The 21,609-nt window shown below is 48.7% G+C and overlaps 2 protein-coding genes across 2 annotated transcripts in view; one reads left to right on the top strand and one right to left on the bottom strand.

The window, feature by feature from the left end:
• The window catches only part of LOC124085880 (fer-1-like protein 4), a 41,958-nt gene extending 36,836 nt beyond the window's left edge, over positions 1 to 5,122 (top strand). The window contains exons 38-45 of the mRNA XM_046433896.2: positions 378 to 532; positions 1,033 to 1,193; positions 1,670 to 1,755; positions 3,120 to 3,218; positions 3,411 to 3,652; positions 4,148 to 4,431; positions 4,517 to 4,617; positions 4,714 to 5,122. Of these exons, the coding sequence (XP_046289852.1) occupies positions 378 to 532; positions 1,033 to 1,193; positions 1,670 to 1,755; positions 3,120 to 3,218; positions 3,411 to 3,652; positions 4,148 to 4,431; positions 4,517 to 4,617; positions 4,714 to 4,912 (1,327 nt within the window). The 3' untranslated portion in view covers positions 4,913 to 5,122. The remainder of the gene's footprint in view (positions 1 to 377; positions 533 to 1,032; positions 1,194 to 1,669; positions 1,756 to 3,119; positions 3,219 to 3,410; positions 3,653 to 4,147; positions 4,432 to 4,516; positions 4,618 to 4,713) is intronic.
• A 1,859-nt stretch (positions 5,123 to 6,981) lies between these two features.
• On the bottom strand, positions 6,982 to 20,631 carry Ergic3 (ERGIC and golgi 3). The gene is made up of 13 exons (XM_046433658.1): positions 20,464 to 20,631; positions 20,257 to 20,327; positions 20,050 to 20,137; positions 19,720 to 19,839; positions 17,498 to 17,591; positions 16,213 to 16,378; positions 16,013 to 16,070; positions 9,378 to 9,409; positions 8,477 to 8,573; positions 8,335 to 8,399; positions 7,535 to 7,671; positions 7,391 to 7,446; positions 6,982 to 7,202 (listed from the first exon to the last, which is right to left on the bottom strand). Exons 1-13 carry the CDS (start codon positions 20,549 to 20,551, stop codon positions 7,123 to 7,125), a joined length of 1,152 nt encoding a protein of 383 aa, XP_046289614.1. The 5' UTR covers positions 20,552 to 20,631; the 3' UTR covers positions 6,982 to 7,122.
• Between the last annotated feature and the right edge of the window lie 978 nt (positions 20,632 to 21,609).

Raw genomic sequence — 21,609 nt, 5'->3', positions numbered from 1 at the left:
TCTCTTTGAGCCTCAGTTTCCTCATCTGCTAAACGGACATATCAGTATCTCTTTCATAGAAGCACCTTGATGTCTTTGATTTTCATCTTAATCGTAGATGAAGACTAAGCTGTCTCCCATTGGGGTTCTTCTTTTAAAAAAATAATCTGTTTTTTAGTTGTAGATGGACACAATGCCTTTATTTTATTTATTTATTTTTATGTGGTGCTGAAAATCGAACCCAGTGCCTCATACGTGCTAGGCAAGTGCTCTGTCACTGAGCTGGAACCCAGTTTGGGTTCCAAAACTGGATCCTTCAAGGGTCCTCATTCCTACTCCTGTGCCCAACTGTGTCCATGTGCTGGCTCCAGCTAAGGCATCTTCCTTTCCTGTCTCAGGGATGGGTACAATGCCTGGCGCGATGCATTCCGGCCTTCACAGATCCTAGCAGGGCTGTGCCAACGCTGTGGCCTTCCTGCTCCTGAATACCGAGCCAGGGCTGTCAAGGTGGGCAGCAAAGTCTTTCTGACACCGCCCGAGACTCTGCCTCCAGGTACCAGCCCCTCTCTGCTGGACAGGCCAAAGGGAGCAAGATGGAGGTAGAACAAGGAATAGGGACACCAGGTACCAATATAGTGTGTTCCTCCAAAGCCTGCTGAAGGCAGCAGGCAGAGAATATTAATTTAGTTGATTTAGGATGAAGTACAATGGTCTTTAAATGGACCCCACAGAGCCACAGTTCATCAACTTCCCAGAACACAGAGCATCCATACAATGGCATGTGGCTGTGGAATTGAGCTCATGCCTCATAAATAACCAGTGGTCTGTTCTCTACAAAGGATTTGAGCAAAGGCTACAGCCTCTCCTGTGCCTTTGTCCCCCTGCCATCCCCTGCCCTACACATACACGATTTGTGCTCTGTGGTCCTGCCATCCCATCCTGGGCTCCATCCAGTGCAGTGTGGCCCCATCTTAGTGCTGTGGAGGGCTGGGGGAAGAAAGGAGGATAGTGGGGAACTGTGCAGAGCCCAAGCTCACACACCTCTTGTTCCAGGTGGCAGTGGTCCCAAGGTGGCAAGTGAAGCCTCTGAGGAGGCCCAGGCATTGCTTGTACTACGGCGTTGGCAGGAGATGCCGGGGCTTGGCATCCAGCTCGTGCCTGAGCATGTGGAAACACGGCCCCTCTACCATCCCCGCAGCCCAGGACTGCTGCAGGTGAGGGGGTGCCCAACATTCCCAAGACTACAGGACTCCCAGAATTTTAGGATTTCCACTTGATTCACCCTTTCCCCAAGACCTTTACCTGAGCACTTCCACTGCCTCTTGACTCTGGATCCCTGGACCCCGTCTCTGACTCTGATCCTGCAGGATCTCCACCCCTGGGCTACCAAGGTTCAGATCTGGGCAATGCAGCCTCTACCCCAGATCACTATCTGGACCTTTGGAACAACATATCCTACTTCTGATTTCAGTCTTCCACTTCTGGGACTTCATCCTTGAACTCCTAACCCCCAACCTGACTTTGACCTGGAACCCCCACTTCAGGCTCCACCTTCATCCTGCACCCCAGAATCTGCCTTCTGTCTGACTGCCCCCCAATCCACTTGGAGTAAGGCACAGCTCTATGCCATAGGCTGTTAGAGGAGGTGGGGTCCCTAGCAATACCCACCAACCTGGTCCTGTGCTCCCAGGGATCCCTTCACATGTGGATTGATATCTTCCCCAGCGATGTGCCTGCTCCACCTGCAGTTGATATCAAGCCTCGGAAGCCAATCAGGTGAGAAAGTTATGGTCCCTCCTCCCAAGGGGTGGGGGAGGCACAACTTGATCTATTCATACCAGGGTCCTTTGAAAATCCAAAACCTCTCTGAAGCAGGTGGAGGCTGTTGACCACAGTTTTTTTTTTTTTGGTAGGTGAGTCATTAATTGACCTTTTCTCCTATAAGCCATTGTAAGTAGTTGGGTTTCTGTCACTTTACTTTTTTTTTTTTTTTTGGTGGTGTTGCGGATCGAACCCAGGGCCTTGCGCATGCAAGACAAGAACTCTGCCAACTGAGTTATATCCCCAGCCTTTGAACTTTCCATCCTCTTGCCTCAGTAGCTGCTGGGATTACAGGTGTGCCCCACCGTGCCATCCTGAGAGGAGCTCTGAATCGGATATATCCAATTCAGACAGGGCTGGATCCAGATGATCAATGTTGTCAGCAATATGTTACTTTCTGCCTCTGGAATCTGCTTTCCTTGATGCCACTCTCAGGGAGCCTTTGGCAATCTGAAGGCAAGGTGACTTCTGATAGTTGCAGGCTTATCTCTTAACAGCTAGGCCATTTGAGCAGAAACTAATCTCTTCCAAGTTGGAGCAAAAGCCTAGAGCCACCTCTAATTAGACCAGCTTGGGTCAAATTCTACCCCTGGAAGCTATTATTGTGGTCAGGGAGGATAATACACCAATTGGCCAGTCCTATGTGATGTCCCCTGGCCTGGAGCCAGGACCAGAATCACATAGATTGGCAGTAGGGCTGGGGTGGGAGTCACCAGCAGAAAATCAGGGTGCTATCAACAAACAAGGGGAAATTGATGCTGGTCAAGGAGAACAACTATCCAGGCAACACCATGACAGGCCCAGACAGGACCACAGGAAAGCAGGATCCAGAATGTTGCAGCCCTTCCTCTGCCCCTTGGGACTTCAGGCTCTCATTCCCACTGTCTCCCATTCTTCCAAATTTTCTCTGCATCTGGCTTCCTCTGCTGTGCTTACTCACCACTTTTCTGCACTTGAAAGTTTCAACTTGCACATCATTTTGGTTTGCAGTCATTTCAACTCTGCATCTGATGCCACACTGCCCAACATAGTGTCAGAGACTGGACTCCAAATTTATAGGAAGAAGAGCCTCCTTGCATTGTCTTGGGTCAGGAGAGCATTCCTGGTGCCATTGGCTATGGCTGGCTGGGGTAGTCAGTGGTAACTAGGCTGTGCCTTCACGGGACCACAGGCATCCTCATTATCCAGCCAGGCACACACCAGGTGCCCAGTGAATGTCAGTGGCCCTGGTCCAGGCCCTTCCTACTTCCTGCAGTCCCTCCTAGAACCTTTTAAAAGGTTTTAAGAGTCTGAAAACTGTCCCCCAATACATCCCCCAGCTATGAGCTCAGAGTTGTCATCTGGAACACAGAAGATGTGGTTCTGGATGATGTGAATCCACTCACTGGAGAGATGTCAAGTGACATTTATGTGAAAAGGTAGGTGTGCAGACAGGGAAGTCCAAATGGCTGTGCCCAAGGCGGGGATTGCACATAGCAATTGTACTGGCTGAATTCAGTGCTCTGCCCCAGGCCCTCTGTGTGCCTAGAGCTGGATGAGGAGCTGAGTTCTGGGAGTGGCCCCACCCTGGATGCCCAGCTACCCTAACCTGTCCCTTCCCCTGGCTCCAGCTGGGTGAAGGGGCTGGAGCATGATAAACAGGAGACAGATGTTCACTTCAACTCCCTAACTGGGGAGGGGAACTTCAACTGGCGCTTCGTGTTCCGCTTTGACTACCTGCCCACGGAGAGGGAGGTGAGCGTCCAGCGTCGTCCTGGACCCTTCGCTCTGGAGGAAGCTGAGTTCCGGCAGCCGGCAGTGCTGGTCCTGCAGGTCTGGGACTATGACCGCATCTCAGCCAACGACTTCCTAGGTATTGCTCAGCCTTCCACAGCCTCAGGCCCTACTCCTGATTTCTGCCCTCCTTGCTCTTGTCCGCCCCTCCCCCCACCTTACCACCCTCCTCCCCTGGTTCCCTATTTGAACCCAGCCCTGAGTCCTGGGATTTCAGACCCCAGAACTGAACCTTTGTTTTATGGCCTAATTACTGAGTCCATTAAGCCCTGACCACAATAAGTTCTGACTGCAGTACCCATAGTCCCTGCCTCAATCCTCTGATATGACCCTAGCTAAAGTCCCCCGGAATCCAACCCCATGGTTCTTGCTTTGGTAATCTGATCCCAGTCCATGGCCCTCTTCTGCTGGGATCTGACCACAGGATGGTAGTTGAACTGTGATCCAAAGCTGTGGACCTGACCACCACATCCCACCTTTTGATGCCCCAACTTCCAGCCTGGTATGCTGCTGCCTCATCCCTAATCCAGTTACACTTGAGTCTCCTGCTAACCCAGGGGCTCTGCTCCTGCAGGATCGCTGGAGCTGCAACTGCCAGACATGGTGCGGGGAGCCCGGGACCCTGAGCACTGCTCAGTGCGGTTGGCCCAAGATGGGGCTGGGCCAAGGTGCAATCTGTTCCGCTGTCGCCGCTTGCGGGGCTGGTGGCCTGTAGTGAAGCTGCGGGAGGCAGAGGATCTAGAGCGTGAGGATCGGGAGGCTCAAGCCAGCAAGAAGAGGAGGAAGCAGAAGAGGAGGAAGGGCCGGCCGGAAGACCTGGAGTTCACAGACACGGGCGGCAATGTCCACATCCTTACAGTGGGTGCATCAGGGCAGTGACCCAGGCCTGGCTGAGGGTTTGGCCTTTCTCCCAATGATGCAGGAGTATTTTTTTTTCCCCTAGGGGAAGGTGGAAGCCGAGTTTGAACTGCTGACAGTGGAGGAGGCTGAGAAGAGGCCAGTGGGCAAGGGGAGGAAGGAGCCAGAGCCCTTGGAGAAGCCCAAGTGAGTGGGAGCCAGGCAGCCAGAGTCAGAGAGAGGGCGGTGGGGGCCACCGGCAGGGGCTTCCCGGTCATCCTGACTCCACCCTCCCTTCAATAGCCGCCCCAAAACCTCCTTCAACTGGTTCGTGAACCCACTGAAGACCTTCGTCTTCTTCATCCTGCGCCGATACTGGCGCATCCTGGTGCTGCTGCTGGTGCTGGCGCTCCTCACCGTCTTCCTTCTTCTGGTTTTCTACACCATCCCTGGCCAGATCAGCGAGGTCATCTTCAGCCCCCTCCACAAACCCTCAGACTAACTGACCTGGGACACTCATCTCACCGTAGCAGCCCTTTAACTCCCGCTCTGGGAATCCTTCCTGCCCATATGAGCTATCCCAGGGTTCAGTGCTTTCAATAAACTTTATCACATCCATGGGCCCTCGATTATGTGCTGTGCAAGGCTGGTTCCTGCAGGTGACAGGACAGAAATGTTCTTGGGTGACCTCAGGTGCTGAGGGTTTGCTAGAATGCACAGGGATAAAGACTACCCACGTCCTGTCAGAAGGGGATCTGGCAGGAGGCTCAGGGCAAGGGGGCCCTGAAGACTGCTTGCTGCTGCTGTTCCTCCCTGGTTGGGTCCCACTCACCTATATGGTTTCTGCATTCCATGGCGTCTAAGCACTCTACTGTTTCATTAGCATTTTTATTCTATACCAACCCTTAGACTAAGCATGCCTGGCTTAAGCAAAAATAGAATTTACTTACTAGTTTGACTGGCTAGCTTCAGGGACAGTTTGTCAACAGGGTTCAAATGACACCACCAAAACTGGTTGTTTCTGCCCACCCCCCAGCTCTGCCATACCCTGGGGGATAGGTCATTTGCAGTCAAATTTTCCCTTAAGAATGGTTGCTGCAGTGACCTCAAGTCTCCCGGTATCACACCAGAAGAAAAGAAAGTGGTCCCATGGGCCTAACTTACCCTGGGTCACTGACTGCAGGTGGGGAGTGGGATATACACATTGTGATCCTCCCTGGGAGATTAGGGTGGGAGACCAACTCTCTTCATAAACCACATAAGCTAAGATGGTAGACAGGGGATCCCAAGGGAAATTTACAATCCTGTTAACAAGGGTGCCCCCCAAAACTGGCTCACTATAGCTGGTGTGGTCATCTCCTATTTATAGATGAGACTTCGTGTCCACAAGGAGGATTAAATCATGCCCAATCAAATCATGTCCAACATGACACAGTTCTTGGATGATTACATCATCTGGATATTAGGCCAGACACCAGAAATTTTGTCATTACCATTTGTTATGGTTTGAATGTGAGGTGTCCCCCAAAAGCTCGTGTGTGAGGCAATGCAAGAAGGCTTTGGGTTATGAGAGGCTTAACCCAGTGAATTAATCCCGTGATGGGATAACTGAGGGGTAATTAAAGGCAGGTAGGGTATGGCTGGAGGAGGTGGGTCACTAGGGTGTGCCTTTGGGGTATATATTTTATATCTGGCAAGTGGAGTCTCTCTGCTTCCTGATCATTATGTGAACCACTTCCCTTCACCACACTCTTCTGCCATGATGTTCAGCCTCACCTCCAACCCTGAGGAATGGAGCTAGCTGTCTATGAACTGAGACCTCTGAAATCATGAGCCCCCAATAAAACTGTTCTTGTCAGGTCTATTAGTCACAGCAATGAAAAAGCTGATTAAAAGACCATTCTTTGCCCTTGTTTTCTGCTTCTCCTTGCTACAGTCTTACATTGAAACTCCCCAATACATGACCTGACTGGTGGTTACCATCGCTGGGTCCCTGGACTATGGGAAAGTCTCTGGGCCACAGTTTTCCACGTGTCGAAAGGGTTCTAACGGGAAGCCCTGGTTAGGTCCCAAGCCAGGGGTCTGGTGCTGGTCCTGTTCCAAGATAGCCAAATAGCCACTGCCACCTCTGCTCCTCACTTCCTAAACAGACCTGGATGGACTTTTCTCTGGGCCAAGAGCCCTCATGGGCCTTGGCACAGAACAGGTTGTGAGCATGATAGGATCAGGTGGCTAAATTCAGGGTTGCAGGAAGCAGCCCCACCTTTAGCTGTCAAGAGGTGGCACACCTCAACCCATACTGAGCCTAGTGGTTTTGGGGTCACAAGCCTGGGGACCATGGTGGCTCCAAGGACACTCACCCTGGCAAGGTCCATCTGATCACAGAGGAAGGATTGAGGACAGGGCTGTGGAATACACATCAATCTGGTATGAATAAACCCTATTAGCCAGGATGTGCCCATGTGGGGGCTCCCAGAGGGCATCTGGGCCTCAAGTTGTCAGTCATGACATAGTTGAGGGACCAGTCCCAGGTTACAGCCAGACCCAAAAATCACACAGAGACCAAGCAAATACTATCACAATCAATATTTATCAACCTGGGGATGGGGATGAATGTTAGGTGAGGGCTGTGTGGGTGGGAGAGACTGGGGGCTATGATCACAGGCAGGAGAAACAGGGGAAAGAGGGAGGAATCAATTGGGTAGAGAATGACTACGTCGTCTTCCCTAGGTCGATTTTCTTCTGGATGGCTCGGGCTGAGTGGTAGATGAGTGAATCGATGAGTCCAGCCACTGGGAGAGACAAAAGCTGCTCTGGCCTAGCTGGTCCCTTGCCTCAACCTTGTGGGCTTTGTCACTTTACTGGCCAAGGCCAGCATCTCCTTTGGCTCTTAAGGTGCACCTTCTCCCCAACCCAAACCTGGGGCACTCAGAATTCATACTCCGTGACCCCAAACCCCAGATTCCCTGGGACTTCCTACCTGTGAACATGCCCCCAATGATGGCACACACGCCTGTCAGGAAGTGAGTGAAGGACCTGGCAGAGGGAGTAGGTGGACTCAGTGGGCTCTACTCCCACAGGCCCCACAGGCCCATGCCTGGCCACTCCCATCCCCTACCCTCACCTGTGCTTCTCTGTCAGCTTCACCATCATAGGTGAGAGCTCGTACAGCACGAAGACTCCAGGGAGCCCCTGGTCACCCAGAAGCCCATTCGCGACCTTCTCATGTCTGGTCACAGAGAACTGATTTGTCCTCAGCACCTGGGGTGTGAAGGGAGCCAGAGCCAGAGCTGGGTCTACAATCTGGCTCCCAACCCTCCCGCTCCCTGCCCCTCCCTTGACTACACAGAGGGAGAGAACGAGGTGCCGCATGGGCAACCAAAACTGCAAGGCACAGGGACCAGCCAGACTCCTGGTCCTGCCTTGCCATCCCAATTTCCACTCTGGCCACCAGCTCTTTATAGTTTATCCATCCCAGCTATATCTTGTGGAGGCCCAAGGATGAGAAAAAACTCTCAAGGTCAATCCTAAAGCTGGGACTGACTTCCTTGCCCCTCAGCCCCTTGCATTTTACCACTCTATAGAGAGGCTGCTCCACAGGTCACAGCAGGAATGGAACAGGGCCTCAGAAGGCTTGGCCTGGCCAACCCCCAGCCCAGGACAGACTCCAGGGGGACAGCAGGCACTGGAGGAAAGGATGGAGGCAGTCTAGGTGGTAGAAAGGGCAAGTGCTTTGAAATCCAGCAGCGCTCAGGCCTGAACTCTGTCTATGAGGGCAAGTCACCTGCCCTCTGAGTCTCAGTTTTTCATCCACCATATGGGGATAAGAGGAGCACCTGACTTTCCAGGGTGAAAGAGCTAAATGAAGGATCTCAATGCTTGGCACCAAGCAGGAGAGTGACATCTGAACTCCCACAGACTCACCTCCCCATCTACTTTCATGTACACTGTGGGTACCACCTTCACAAAGTACTGGAACATCATGGAAGCTGCAGGGAGAAGAAAGCATTGGGCATGTGTTCCAGGCAGAGCTTTGGTGGCAGGGGACTACCTCCCAGGTTAGTACCTTGGGGTGCAGTGACGTTGGTGTGGTCCAGGGGGTTGACAATGCCTGGGTAGTCCTGCCCGAATGATAGATGCTGGATGTAGTGGGTCATGTTGATCTGCAAGCAACATCAGTGCCTGAGTCCCTGACAGTCCACACTCCATACCAAGCTCTGTATTATACTAGCACACAGGGATGCCTGGGTCTGTCTGTACAGATGGGGAAAACAGGGATGAAGGGAAGGAGGGCCCTGTCTGGGAGAAGCTATGGTCTTAAGGAAGAAACCTTTCTGAGACAGACATCTCCCATTTCCTAAGAACCTTTTCTTCCCACAGTCCACACAGGCTCCCAGGGTTCAAGTCTAGGGTACTGGCTTCACTCACATGTGGGCACACTCAGACCAGGCACTGACTCTGCATGGCAGGTGCAAACTTTTCCTGGAGGCCTTAAGCCATGAAGGCCTGAACTGGAGGCCACTGATCTTCAGGTGAGCTCCCTTCCTGTGTCTCAGCCACAAGAGAGATCTTTTAAAAATGCAAATCTGATATGTTACCCTGCTTTAGGAAGGCCGACAGCTTCCCTATTAGGGGAAAGACCAGACACCTCAGTGTGGCCTCTAAGTCCTGTGTTCTCTGGTCTCATGGACTCCCCCAGTCTCCCCACCCACAGCTGCCCTTGCAGTACCTCACAAGCACCACACACCCTCCTAACTGTCCTCAGTTTAGGATGCTCCTATCCACCCTCTTCCCTGCCCCTGGCCTGCTTAGATCTCAGTGTTTCACTCTCATTCAACCCTGAGACCCACAAACAGGATCCCACCAACAGGGAATATTGTTCTCTAGATGCGTGCCTGCCTCAGAGAAAAGAAAGCCACAGCTAGTCTCCCCACCCCCCAACCCCCATGGTGTCCCCTGGTACATACGTTGTCAAGGCCAAAGCTCTGCAAGTCATGGACTAGGAGAGAAGGGAGAAAGGGTCATTCAGGGGAGCAAACTGGTCTCCCAGCCCACTCAGTCCTTGTTCAAGCCTCCTCCCTCCTCCCTCCGGAGTATGACCTGTCTGATGCTCTTTGACTCCTAACCCAGCTTGGCACCTCCTGGTCCTGTTTAAGGACACAGAAAGGGTCTGCCCTGGGCCTATGTGAGTCTGCACCTTCTTCAAGGGCCATAAGAACACAGACCCTGTTTCTTCCCTGACAAACACAGGAACTCGAGGCCTTCACTGCTAAGGCCCAGTTATGACTCAGGAAACAAAACCCACTGACTAGTCTCTCATGAACTAGTCTGATGGCAAATTACTGAACCCCAAAGTGAGGTGGGACCTGAGAATGCTAAGCTCTTTCCCTGATTCCCCTCCAAGCTCCCCAAAGGGAATCCCATGGGCACCCTGTACCAACTGTTCCAGAACGAGTTCTTCTTGCCCTCTAACCCCCAATCCCTCCTGCTGCAAGGAACCATACCCTCAAAGATATGTCCTAGTGCTTTTTATAGTCACCCAGCAGGCAGGCCAGAGAAGGCCCCAAGCCCAGACCCATCCAAACCTCCCCCCTTCTTAGGAGGACAGGCTGCCCCAGAATTGGGGCTTGGCCTCCCTGGAGGACAGGGCCACTTACTCTCCACAGCATGTACTGCAGCATGGGGGAGGGAAGGAGAGAGAGAGAGGGAGGAAGAGAACACAAATTCAGAGCTTCACAGTGAGAACCATGGAACAAGAGAAGTGGTGACGACTAGAATATTCCTGCCTCAGCAACAAGGTCTGGCCTCAGCTAACAAGTCTCTTTCTGTTTCCTCAAGGGAGCCCTTCCCTGGCCAAAGAAGAGAGCAAGATGGCTTGGGAGAGAAGGATGGTGGCCTAGGAAGAATAAAAGACCTAGAGTCCAAAGAGCCACTTTCCTAGCTGTGTGACCTTGGACAAATCACTGCGGTTCCTGAACCTGTGTGTCCTCTGCAAAGGGCTGTCCTGAAGACTAGGAAAGATGGGGAAATACACAGTGAATTTTATAGTGTAATATTATACTCCATTCCCCAATCCACAAGGATGTCAGAAAGTAGCTCCCAGGCTTCAATTCAGGTAGATTTCTGGTCTCGGGCAACTACAACTTTGTGTCTGAACGTCCATGCTTAAGGCAACCCTTGCCCTGGGGTCCATGACTCTGAAACAGCCCCCTGCAGACAAGCAGAAATGTTACTGCCTTCTAGGCACCACCTCCTATTGAGTACTTGCAAGGCCTTGTGCCAACAGCTCTGCACTGATCACCTTCCTACAATCCTAGTGAGCCACCCTCCCCTAAGAAAGGGTACTCCAGAGTTCTGCAGGGTCCCTCAGACCCACTTGCACCCACCCTCCCCATGCTTGGCCTCACCCCACAGACTAACAGACCTACAGGGCTATTGCCAAGGACCCCTCCTGCTTACTCAGTCACTTGGAGCAGCTCAGTGCTTACTCATGCCCTGCACTCTTCTTACCAGATGGCTTTGTATATCCCCTTGTGGTCCTGACTCTCAACCCGTCTATACCTTACACTGGATCCCCATTACTCAGTCATCAGCATACCCAGCTTCAACCTCTACACAGTCCCCTCACTCTTTATTCAATTTAGTTTTGCAGTGTTGGGGATGGAACCCAGGGCCTCACACATGCTAGACAAATGCTCACCACCAAAGCTACATGCCCTGTTTTCCTGCACCCCTTTGCCCAGCTCTCCCTTCAAGGTACTAGCTACATGGAATCACCTCAGTTAGTGACTATTTTGTCTCCCATACCCATTCCCTTTTTAGCCTAAAGAGAGGTCTCTCTTGCTCTTTACTGTCCCTCAGTCACTCTCCCTTGATGTGCCCTAGAACCCCATAGCTTTCAAGCTCCTAGCAACCCATCCCTTCTTGTTTTAGTTGTGAATCTCCACAGAACTCCTAGGACAGTTCTCCCACCATTTCTCAGTGGTTTAGCAACTGCCTGTCCCTCTCTTATGCTACCCCTATCACAATTTCTGTGATGTTCACACCACATCTATGAGACTTCCAATATCCTGGCCTCCCAGTTCCAGAGCATTCCCCTCTTCCTGGTCTTCTTTCACCTGCCTGAGCCACCAGATCTAATGGCCATTCCCCAAAACTTATCATTAAGAACACCCCTTTGCAATTTAAATTTTAAGCACCCCATGCACCAACCAACAACTTTTATTTCCCCATTCCTTCCCTCCAGTACCCTGAATTCAAGTTCTTTGCAACTACACCAAGGACCTTCAGTCCCTTGCTTCCCCTGCCTCCTCCCTGGCTTTCGGCTTTTGTCTCCATTCCTGCTCCCTTGTCTTGGCTTCCCTCCTTTACTGGCTTAGGTCCTGTGGTCCCGCACCAGGAATTTTTGTTTTGCAGTGCTGGGGATTGAACCCAGAGCCTCACGCACGCTAGGCAAGTGCTCTACCATTGAGTGCGCCCCAGCCCATTCACTAGTCCTTCTTTACATGTACCTTGAATCCCTTGCCTTTACAGGCCTATGGCAACACCAAACACTAGGTAATACCAATGCTCTGTCTCCTCCAAGCCCACCCTCACACATCTACCAAGAGCCAGACAGCTATGCTGACAGGTCTCACATCCTACTCTTGGCCCATCTCCAAGGGGGCCCTGGGATGCTTTGAAACCCAGCTCCAATCTCCCCCAGCATGCTCTCTCCCACCCCAACATGATCACTAATACCTTTCCTTTTTCTCAAATCACTATCTCCTACCCTTTCTCCTCATCCTCAGCTGATGACCTTACTTTCTACATCATGAAGAAAAAGAATCACTCAGAAGAGACTGTCCATGTGCTTCCACCACCCTTACTACCACCCTGCTGTGCCTAGAGTGTGCTTTCTTCCAGATGCCACATCTGGTCTTTGCATATGCCGAAGGCGCTACACTCCTGTCTTCTTTCTCCTTGAGGACTTCACTATAGGGATTGTCCCTAATCTCTGGAGCATCACTCCTACTGTTCTTAACTGATAATTTTCAATTATCATTCTGCTACACCACCCACCTTAGAAACCCTCCCTTGCTCCATATGTCCCTTCATGACAGCTCACACTCCCCACCCCTCAAAGCAAACTCCACAACAGGCTCATCTATACTCACTTGCTCCAAAACCCCTCACATCTCTCCTTGTGCCCAATGGTTTTGTCAAAGTCACAAGTGATGGCCACGTTATCCATGACATATTCAATTCTTGCTTGACATCCAGAAGTATCTGACAGTCTTTGAAACACCCATCCCTTGGTTTGCAGGATGCCACTCTCCTGCCTTGAATTCCTACCTCACCAGTGATTCTTCCCAGTTTCCTCCTAAGGTTCCTGATGCCCTTAGCTTTTAAGGATGCCATTGGCCTCCCTTGACCTCTAACATAGGAGGCCTGGCACTCACCCTTTGAGCTCTTCCTTTCCATCTACCCTCACCTGCAGGGTGATTCATGAAGTCTCAAGGCTTTAAGTATGCTGATGGCTAAAATGTTTGTGTTCCCAGGCCATCCTTTTCCCTGAACTTGGGGTCCTGGTATCCTAGGTGTCTACAAAGACACTCAAATCCTATTAGTCTGACCGTGTCAGAAGCGGAATACTAGTTTACACCCCTCAGTTCCAAAGTAAACCTGTCCTTCTGAGTCTTCTTCAGCTCATTAAATGACAGCTCCATTCTTCCTACTACTTAGGCAGAAAACACTGGAGTCATCCTCAATTCTTTCCTTTATCCATCACATCCATTAGACCTCCTCTCAGCTCTACCTTCAACATCTACACAGATGCATTCACAGAACCCAATTACTTCTTACCACCTCTACCACTGCTCTGAGCCAAGTCTTCTTATTTTTTGCCTGGATTAATGACTGCAATGGCCTTCTCACTGGCCTCTGATTCTGTTCTTTCTTCTACAATCTTCTCCAAGAGTGCTACTTACCTTTTAAAAGTCAAGCCAGATCATGGACTTCTCCAGAGTCCTATGATGGCTTCTCATCTCATGCAGCATAGAGTCAAAATCCCTATAATGCCCCCCTCCTTGCCACTACCTTTTTTTGGTACTAGGTATTGAACCCAGGGGCACTTAACCACTGAGCCACATCTGTGGCCCTTTTTATTTTTTATTTTGAGACAGGGCCTTGTTAAGTTGCGAGGCTGGCTCTGAATTTGCGATCCTACTGCCTCGGCCTCTTAAGCTGCTAGGATTACAAGCATGCACGCACCACCATAACCAGCAGTTACAATGCCTCTTCATACCCTACATGACATGGCCCTTTACTTCTCTCACCCAGTATCTAACTACAATCCTCTGCTCCAGCCACCCTAACTTCCTGACTGCACCTTGCATTTTACAGGCACATTCTTGCCTTTGGGATTTATATTTAATGTTCTCTTTGCTTGGAATGGCTCCCTCACCTTCCTCAGGTTTTGCTCAACAGTAAATTCATGAGAGTCTTCCTTGACTCCTTATTAAAAGAACACCCTGCCCCATCTTAACTTTCACACCAATCATCTTTATCCTGCCTCGTTTTGGTCTATATTACTTAATAGCATCTGACATACCATACATTTTTCATACTTGTTTACTATTTCTTTACTAGAATGTTCCTAGGACTAGGCTCTTACTGACTGCTGTATTTTTAGCATTTCACATTCTCAACACTAACAACCAGAACACAGGAGGTGACTACTAAATATTTAGTGACTGCATGAATGAATAAATGAATGAGAATAAATCTCATTCATCTGACATCCCTGTGAGGGAGGTATTAGCATCATTACTGCCTCCCTTGATGGAAGAAGAAAAACTAAGCAGGGCTCCATAATTCCCAAACATGACACAGCTCATATCATGTGGAAGAGGACCCGCGTGAACATGGGGCTGAGAGTGTGCTAGCTGCGGCGAGCAGCCCTGCACTTGGCCGGTGAGGGCGGATGCCATTCAGACACTGCGTACCGGACCTCTCTGCTCTCCCTGCATAAATTCACTGAGAAACACAAATGGATAACTACAGAAAATGGTATTGGAATAGTAGGAATGCTGATTTTGCACAGGAAGCTCTGGGAGATGTTTTTTATTTTTAAATTTTTATTAAAAATTTTTTATTTTTTAATAAAAAAAATGAGATGAGTTTGGTGCTTTGGAATGTGTGAAAGCTGCCAGTGAACTCTATCCTCCTCTATCAGGAGAAGTAACTGAAATTAATGAGGCACTTGCAGAAAACCCAGGGCTTGTGAACAAATTTTGTTATGAAGATGGTTGGCTGATAAAGATGACACTGAGTGACCCTTCAGAACTAGATGACCTAATGAGCAAAATAAAATCTATTGAGAAGTAAAAATGGCACCCTAAATAAACTGGTGCAGAATAACTTCAGCTGCTGTCTTAAATTAGTGATGGACAGAAAACTTAAAAAACTACTTTCAACACTGCTACTTGAAGAAGATATCTCTTAACTTCCCAATAAATGTCAATAAACACAATATGCATCTTTTTTACAATTCCTTATGATTTTTAGAGTATGCTTTAGGCTGAATCTGAAATTATCTGTGGTAAAAAACTATTTCTAAAAAGTATATAATTCAAGGATAACCTTTTTATAAGCCTAATATAATATTGTAACTTGCTTACATCCATTCCTGGATTTGGGTCATTATATTTAATGATCTTCCATTGGAAAAAACTGGGCATGGAGGAAAGTGCATGTTGTACAGTGTCAAAAAAACAATACTGTCTTAATTTTATAATATACTGTATTTACTGGTACTATTTTTACACACTGAAACAACAGCTTGGAATAAAATAATAAAATATTCAACTTCATTAAAAAAAAAGTGAATACATATATGATGTTCTGATGAGAAAAAGAAAAAAAAGTGTGTCACATTAAGGGGAGGAGTAGGGAGGACAGGAAGGGCAGCAGAATAGACAACATGATTGATGTATGTACATTCCATGTATGTATTATATGTCAAAATATATTCTGCTGTCATGTAGGACTAAAAAAAAATAAAAATAAATCATATGGTTAAAAAAAAAAAAAAGTGAAAGAATCTGAATTCTAACCCTGCTGTTTTCCCAGAGCCTCACACACAGGTCTTCTTATATTGAGAGCTACCATTTAAACAACTGCCTACCACAAGCCAGGCCCTGTGTTACAGTCTTTTTTTTTTTTTTTAAATTGCACAGAATCCTTGCACATGATAGGCAAGTGCTCCACCACTCTGCTACATATGCCCCCTAGCCCCTGTATTTTTAACCTGCACCAATGCCCTGTGGGATAAGTACTATGATCATCAATTTATCAAGAAGGAAACTGAAGTTCAAAAAGATTAAGGAATGTTCTCAGAGTCACACAGCCAGTAAGATTTGAAACTCACATCTGAACCCAGGCAGTTTGGCTCCTCAGCCTGTGCTCTTAACCACTGTGCCAAACTGCTGTCCTGAGATGAAGAAAAGCCTGCTTTGGACCAAAGACAAAAGAACATGAGGCATGTAAGGGGCACTTCCAACACACCAAAAGGGTGTCCACGGTCTAAAACCTCCCCAGCCGGTGATGCAGGATCACTTACCATGTACATGGGACTGCTGGAAGCTCTTCCCAGGGGCAAAGTGGAAGTTTCCGGCAACCTGTAGGGGATATTTTCTCTCATTCTCCAGTTTTGTTCTCCCTTTGCCTGCTGAGGACCTGCATGGGCCCCTGCTTCATGGAGCAACTTTCCAAGCACAGCTAAGCCCAGCTACCCTGCCATGCCTTGATCCCTCCTGGTACCTTATTGACTTCTAAGAAGCCATACACCTGGCAGCCTTCATTCTTCTGCTCCTGCATCTTCTGGCTGAAGCCCTCTCGCCGGCACTGCTCAATAGTGTCTGGGTTCTTAAAGGCCCAGCCTCGACGGCGATACGCCTCCCGCACATCTTCACAGGTGTTACAGCACCTATACGAGATAGGGCGTGGGGTGAAGAATGTGACCAGTGCTGGCCGCTGAGAAGGTCTGCCTGCTGTGAAGCTTCTGCTAGCCTCATCGCTGGCCACTGAACATCCTCCAATGTTTCCTCACTGGCAACAGGTGTTAAAAATACATGTTCCCATTCTGTTTGGGGTGATGAACTGTAGTGGAACGGATGGATGGTGGTGAGCGCTGCACAACACTGTGAATGTTCTCAAGAGCAATGAGCTGTACACTTAGGAATGGTTAAAATGGCAAATTTTGTGTCATATGTATTTTACCACAGTGGGTAAAAAAAAAAATTTGTAGTGCTGTAGACTGAATTCAAGGGCCTCGTGCATGCGAGGCACTGACTAGACCCATAGTCTCCCACTGAAAAGAACTTTGAAGTATATATTCCAAGATGGGAGCAGTGGTACATGCCTGTGATTTCAGCAACTCGGGAGGCTGATACAGGAGGATCACAAGTTCCAGGCCAGCTTCAGCAATTTAGTGAGGCCCTAAACAACTTAGTGAGACCCTGTCTCAAAATAAAAATAAAAATGGATGGGGTATGTAGCTCAGTGGTAGAGCACCTCTGGGTTCAATCCTCAGTACCAAAAAAAAGTAATATATTCCTAGGTTTCACCCCAGAATAGCTGAGTTAGCCTTTCCAGGGTCAGGACCTGGGAAGCCCCACAGCAGTTCCCATATTCTGGGGGCTTAATAATCTAGGCAAGGTCTTCTACCTCAATGCTTTACATACAATATATATTTAATCTTTAACACTTCTCTATCAGGAGGGTGTTATTATTATCCTTCTTTACATAGAAAGGTGACATGGTTTGGCCAGAGGCCACAGGGATGGAAACCAGGTAGTTGGCTTCCAGAGAACACCTGTGAACTACTTCTCTAAGCTGAGAAGTAGTTCTCTTCAGCTTCATCTCTAGGTCTGCAGTTTCCAGGGAAGGCCTGCTCACAGAGCATTAGTTACTTGAGGAATGCACCCCGTACCCTTCTAGACTCTTGGTTCGACCACCCACCTGCTACAGTCTGACTATGGCTGAGGCAGATTAACAGACAGCACCTGATGGGAAGCCTTCTCTCCACCCCCAGAGTCCTGCTCACTTGATGTCTTCTGACTCAGCACCATAGCAGCTCTCACAGCGATCGGGGTCCAGGGAATCCGGGTCAAACACCATCATCTCAACTTTCCCGAGCTCTATGGGGAGGGCAGAGGCAGAAGCATCAGCTGAAGGCAGACAAGGTGACATCTATAGCCCTAGTTCCTGCATGGGTCCTTTGGCTAGAGGGATGATAATAATTCAAGTTAAAAAAGGATCTAAGGGCCAGGGTTGTAGCACAGTGGCAGAGTGCTTGTCTAGCATGTGTGAAACACCGGGTTTGATCCTAAGCACTACATAAAAAATAAACAAATAAAATAAAGGCATGCTGTCCATCTACAACTACAAAAATATTTTTTTGGAAAGGATCTGATATTTACATAGTACAGACATTTGGATCAGACATTAAACATTTCTTTTTTAAAATATTTATTTTTCATTGTAGTTGGACATAATACCTTTATTTTACTTACATATTTATTTATTTTTATGTGATGCTGAGAATCAAACCCAGGGCCTCATACATGCTAGATGAGCACTCTACCACTGAGCCACAACCCCAGCCCCAACATTAAACATTTCTATAAGTCTTTAAATAAAAATAATAAATAGTAAGAACATGAGGTGGGCACAGTGGCCCACACTTGTAATCCCAGCGGCTTGGGAGGCTGAAGCAGGAGGATCATGAGTTCAAAGCCAGCCGCAGCACTCAGGCCCTAAGCAACTCAGTGAGACCCTGTCTCTAAATAAAATACAAAAAAGGACTGGGGGTGCTGGGGTTGTGGCTCAGTGGTAGAATGCCTAGCATATGTGAGCCCTGGGTTCAATCCTCAGCACCACATAAAAATAAATAAACAAAATAAAGGCATTGTGTCCATCTACAACTTAAAAAAAGAAAAAAAAGGACTGGGGATGTGGCTCAGTGGTTAAGTGCTCCCAGGTTCAATCCCCTGTACTAAAAAGAAAACACTAAAGGTAAATACTAAAAGGTAACTGGGTACAGGGTCACTGCATTTTACATACATTATCTCTTTCATCCCCACAATGATTCTATGAAGATAGAACTGAGGCTGGCCAACAACACTTACTTAGGGAAGCCTCTTTGATAAAGGAAAGGAAGCTAAAAGTGAGCACCCATTCTGTATAAGGCATTTTACACATAGGTGTTCCTTAATGTACGATGGCATTATGATTCAATATACCACTATAAGTTGAAAACATGGTAACTTGAAAATGCATTTCAATATCTGATGTTCTATAGAACATCATAGCTTAGCCTAGCCTACATACAAAATGCTCAGAATGCTTATATTAGCCTACAGTTCGGCAAAATCATCTAATGCAATGTCTTTTTTGTAATGAAGTACTGACTATCTCAAGTTAATTCACTGAATGCTGTACTGAAAATCAAAAACAGAATGTTTGCATGGGGACACTTTCATACCACCAGAAAGTCAAAAAAATCAAGTTGAACTATCACAAGTTGGGAATCAACTGTACTTTATTTGATCTTTTAATTCCATGTGATGGGTACTACTTTTTATCACCATTTTGTAACTGAGGTTTACATTCTTCAAGAAACAAGTTAGATCTAAACCCAGCAATATGACTGAAGAACCTACTCTTTTTTATTTTCATTTTGTTTTGGGTACTGGGGATTGCATCCAGGGGCACTCTACCATTGAGCTACATCCTCAGTCCTTTTTATTTTTGGGACAAAGTCTTGTGAAATTACTGAGGCTGGCCTTAAACTTGAACTTGCAATCTTTCTGCCTCAGCCTTCTGAATCACTGGGATTACAGGTCTGAACCCCCATGACCATACCCAGGCAGAACCTAGACTCCTAACCAAGCCACAGGCATTCCAAAGAGGGAAGAGCATTAAGGACTGAATTCAGCTAATGGGATATGGAAGCAAACACTCAAGAGAAGCTCAGGTTTATCTAAAGGAGTTCCACCATGACAATTGTATATAACACCCATCCTCAAGCTTCTGTTACTCAAACTACAATAAGCAGAGAATGACAGCCAGGTAAATTACGCCACTCAACTAGCTAGAGGTTAGAAGCCTGGATTTCAATTCACTGACTCTTAATAGCTAAGAGACCTTAAGCCAGCCAGTTGACTTCTCCAGATATTAGCTGTTTAATATGTCACAGCCTGCCATATTTGTGGGGCTTGGGTATGTCTAGTTCTGGGATCTGAGACCCAGTACCCCCTTGGTTACCATGCCGCTCAGCCTCTGAGCTCACGGGAATGCCATCCTTGTCTAGTCTTTGCTTGAAGAGGTTGTGCTCCACATCCAGCTGCTGTTCCCCAGCCACATCCATGGCATCGATGCTCAAATCTGAAAGCAGATAGTCAAATTAAGGTATTAAGACCTCAATGGAGTGGAGGTCTGGGTTTGGGGGAAAACAGCCTGTCTTAGGGCAGAAATGGATTAGGAGAAGGAGGCTGTCCTGGGGTCCAGTACAAATCTAAGGCTGGAAGTGTGAATCTGGAAGCCCACCCTGAAAGCCCTGGGACTTGCAACCCTCACCTATGGTGAGATACTTACAGGCACAAGGCATGTGTGGGAAAAGTACATCGATGTTGATCTTCAGTTTATCTCCCCGTGACTTGTCCACGTAGAGCTCAGGATGCACCTGGGGCAAGCGCTATCTCAGTTAGATTTGGCCCCAAGACTCTCCTTCCTCAAGCCCACCTATAGAGGTCCGACCCCTCGGAAGCAAAGCCCCGCCCACTATTAGGCCCCGCCCATTACCTCAGTGGTGAGGTAATACTGCAGCTCCGACAGGAACAGTAGCAGCATGAGAAGGCCACTGACGATGGTCACTGCAGGGCGAGGAGTGAGGGTCAGAACGGCCTCTGTGCCACTCCCTCAGACTCAAGCAGGCCGGTCTGAGTCCAGGAGCCAGGGCCAAGCTCCAGGACACCCCCTCCCCGCAACCTTGGCCCTGCTGCCGCCTACCCGTGGCGCCCCCGCAGGTCTTGACCCGGAAGTCCTCCAGAGTCTTGGGGTAGGCATCGAACTGCTTCAGCTTCCCCAGCGCCTCCATGGGGACCGGCCGGAAAGGGGACGCCAGCCGGCCCGCCTCTGCAGCCTCCTGCTTCCGGGCCCTGAGCCGGAGCCAGAGCCACGCCTCCTCGCTTCCTTACGCAGGCGCAGCAAATGATCATGCTGACCCCACCCCTCGCCCGCGTTCTGACAGATCGTCCCGCCCACTTATGCCGCCACGCCCCCTCGCGCCGGAACAGCGTTGGAGAGACCACGTGTGGGGTCCGGGAGGGACTAGGAGGAGGTGTCTGCGGGCTAGAAACACAGCAATAGCCGCCCTTGCCTTGTGCCGAAAAGCGCCGAGTGTTTCCCTTCGCGTGGTGTGGCGCTCAACTCCCGCTTCCTATTGCAGCTCGTACAGTAATACCGCCTTAATGACTAATGCGTAAAATGCGCCTCGCTTTTTCTTAGGTCAAACTATTTTTTTTTTCCCTTATGTGATTCTGGGGATTGAACCGAGGCGCTAGGCAAGCGCTCTACCATTGAACTACTTCCCAGTCCTCTTAGTTTTTTTGTTTTTGTTTTTTCGGTACCAGGGATTGAACCCAGGGGCGTTTAACCACAGAGCCACTTCCCCAGTCCTTTTTGTTTTATTTTGTTTTGAGGCAGGGTCTCGCTAAGTTGCTGAGTTTGGCTTTGAACTTGCGATCTTCCCGCTTCAGCTTCCCGGCATGTGCCACTATCCCTGGCTGTTGTTTTTGACACAGGGTATCACTGTGGCCCAGGTTGGATTGGAATTCCTGGACTCAAGCAATTCTCCTGGCTCAGTATTGGGTGTCTTGGTTCATTTTCTGTTGCTATAATAAAATACCTGGATAATTTATAAAGGAAAGAGGTTTATTTCGGCTCATGGTTCTAAGAGAAGGGAAGTCAAAGATTATGCAGTTGCATCCAGCGAAAGTCTTGTGCTGTTTCATAGCATGGTAGAAGTTGGAATAGAGAAGGCATGTGCACAAGAGAAAATAAGGGATTGAACTCCCACAATAACTAACCCATTCCTGTTCCTGAGAGAAAACCACTATTCCTTTCATGAGGGCTGGGTTCCCGTGGCCCAAACAC

This window comes from Marmota monax, unplaced genomic scaffold, assembly GCF_021218885.2.
Source record: "Marmota monax isolate L192 unplaced genomic scaffold, Marmota_monax_Labrador192_F-V1.1 WCK01_AAM20220418_F8-fsc00014, whole genome shotgun sequence".
Classification (NCBI taxonomy): domain Eukaryota; kingdom Metazoa; phylum Chordata; class Mammalia; order Rodentia; family Sciuridae; genus Marmota; species Marmota monax.
This window is presented reverse-complemented; position numbering and strand designations above follow the sequence as displayed.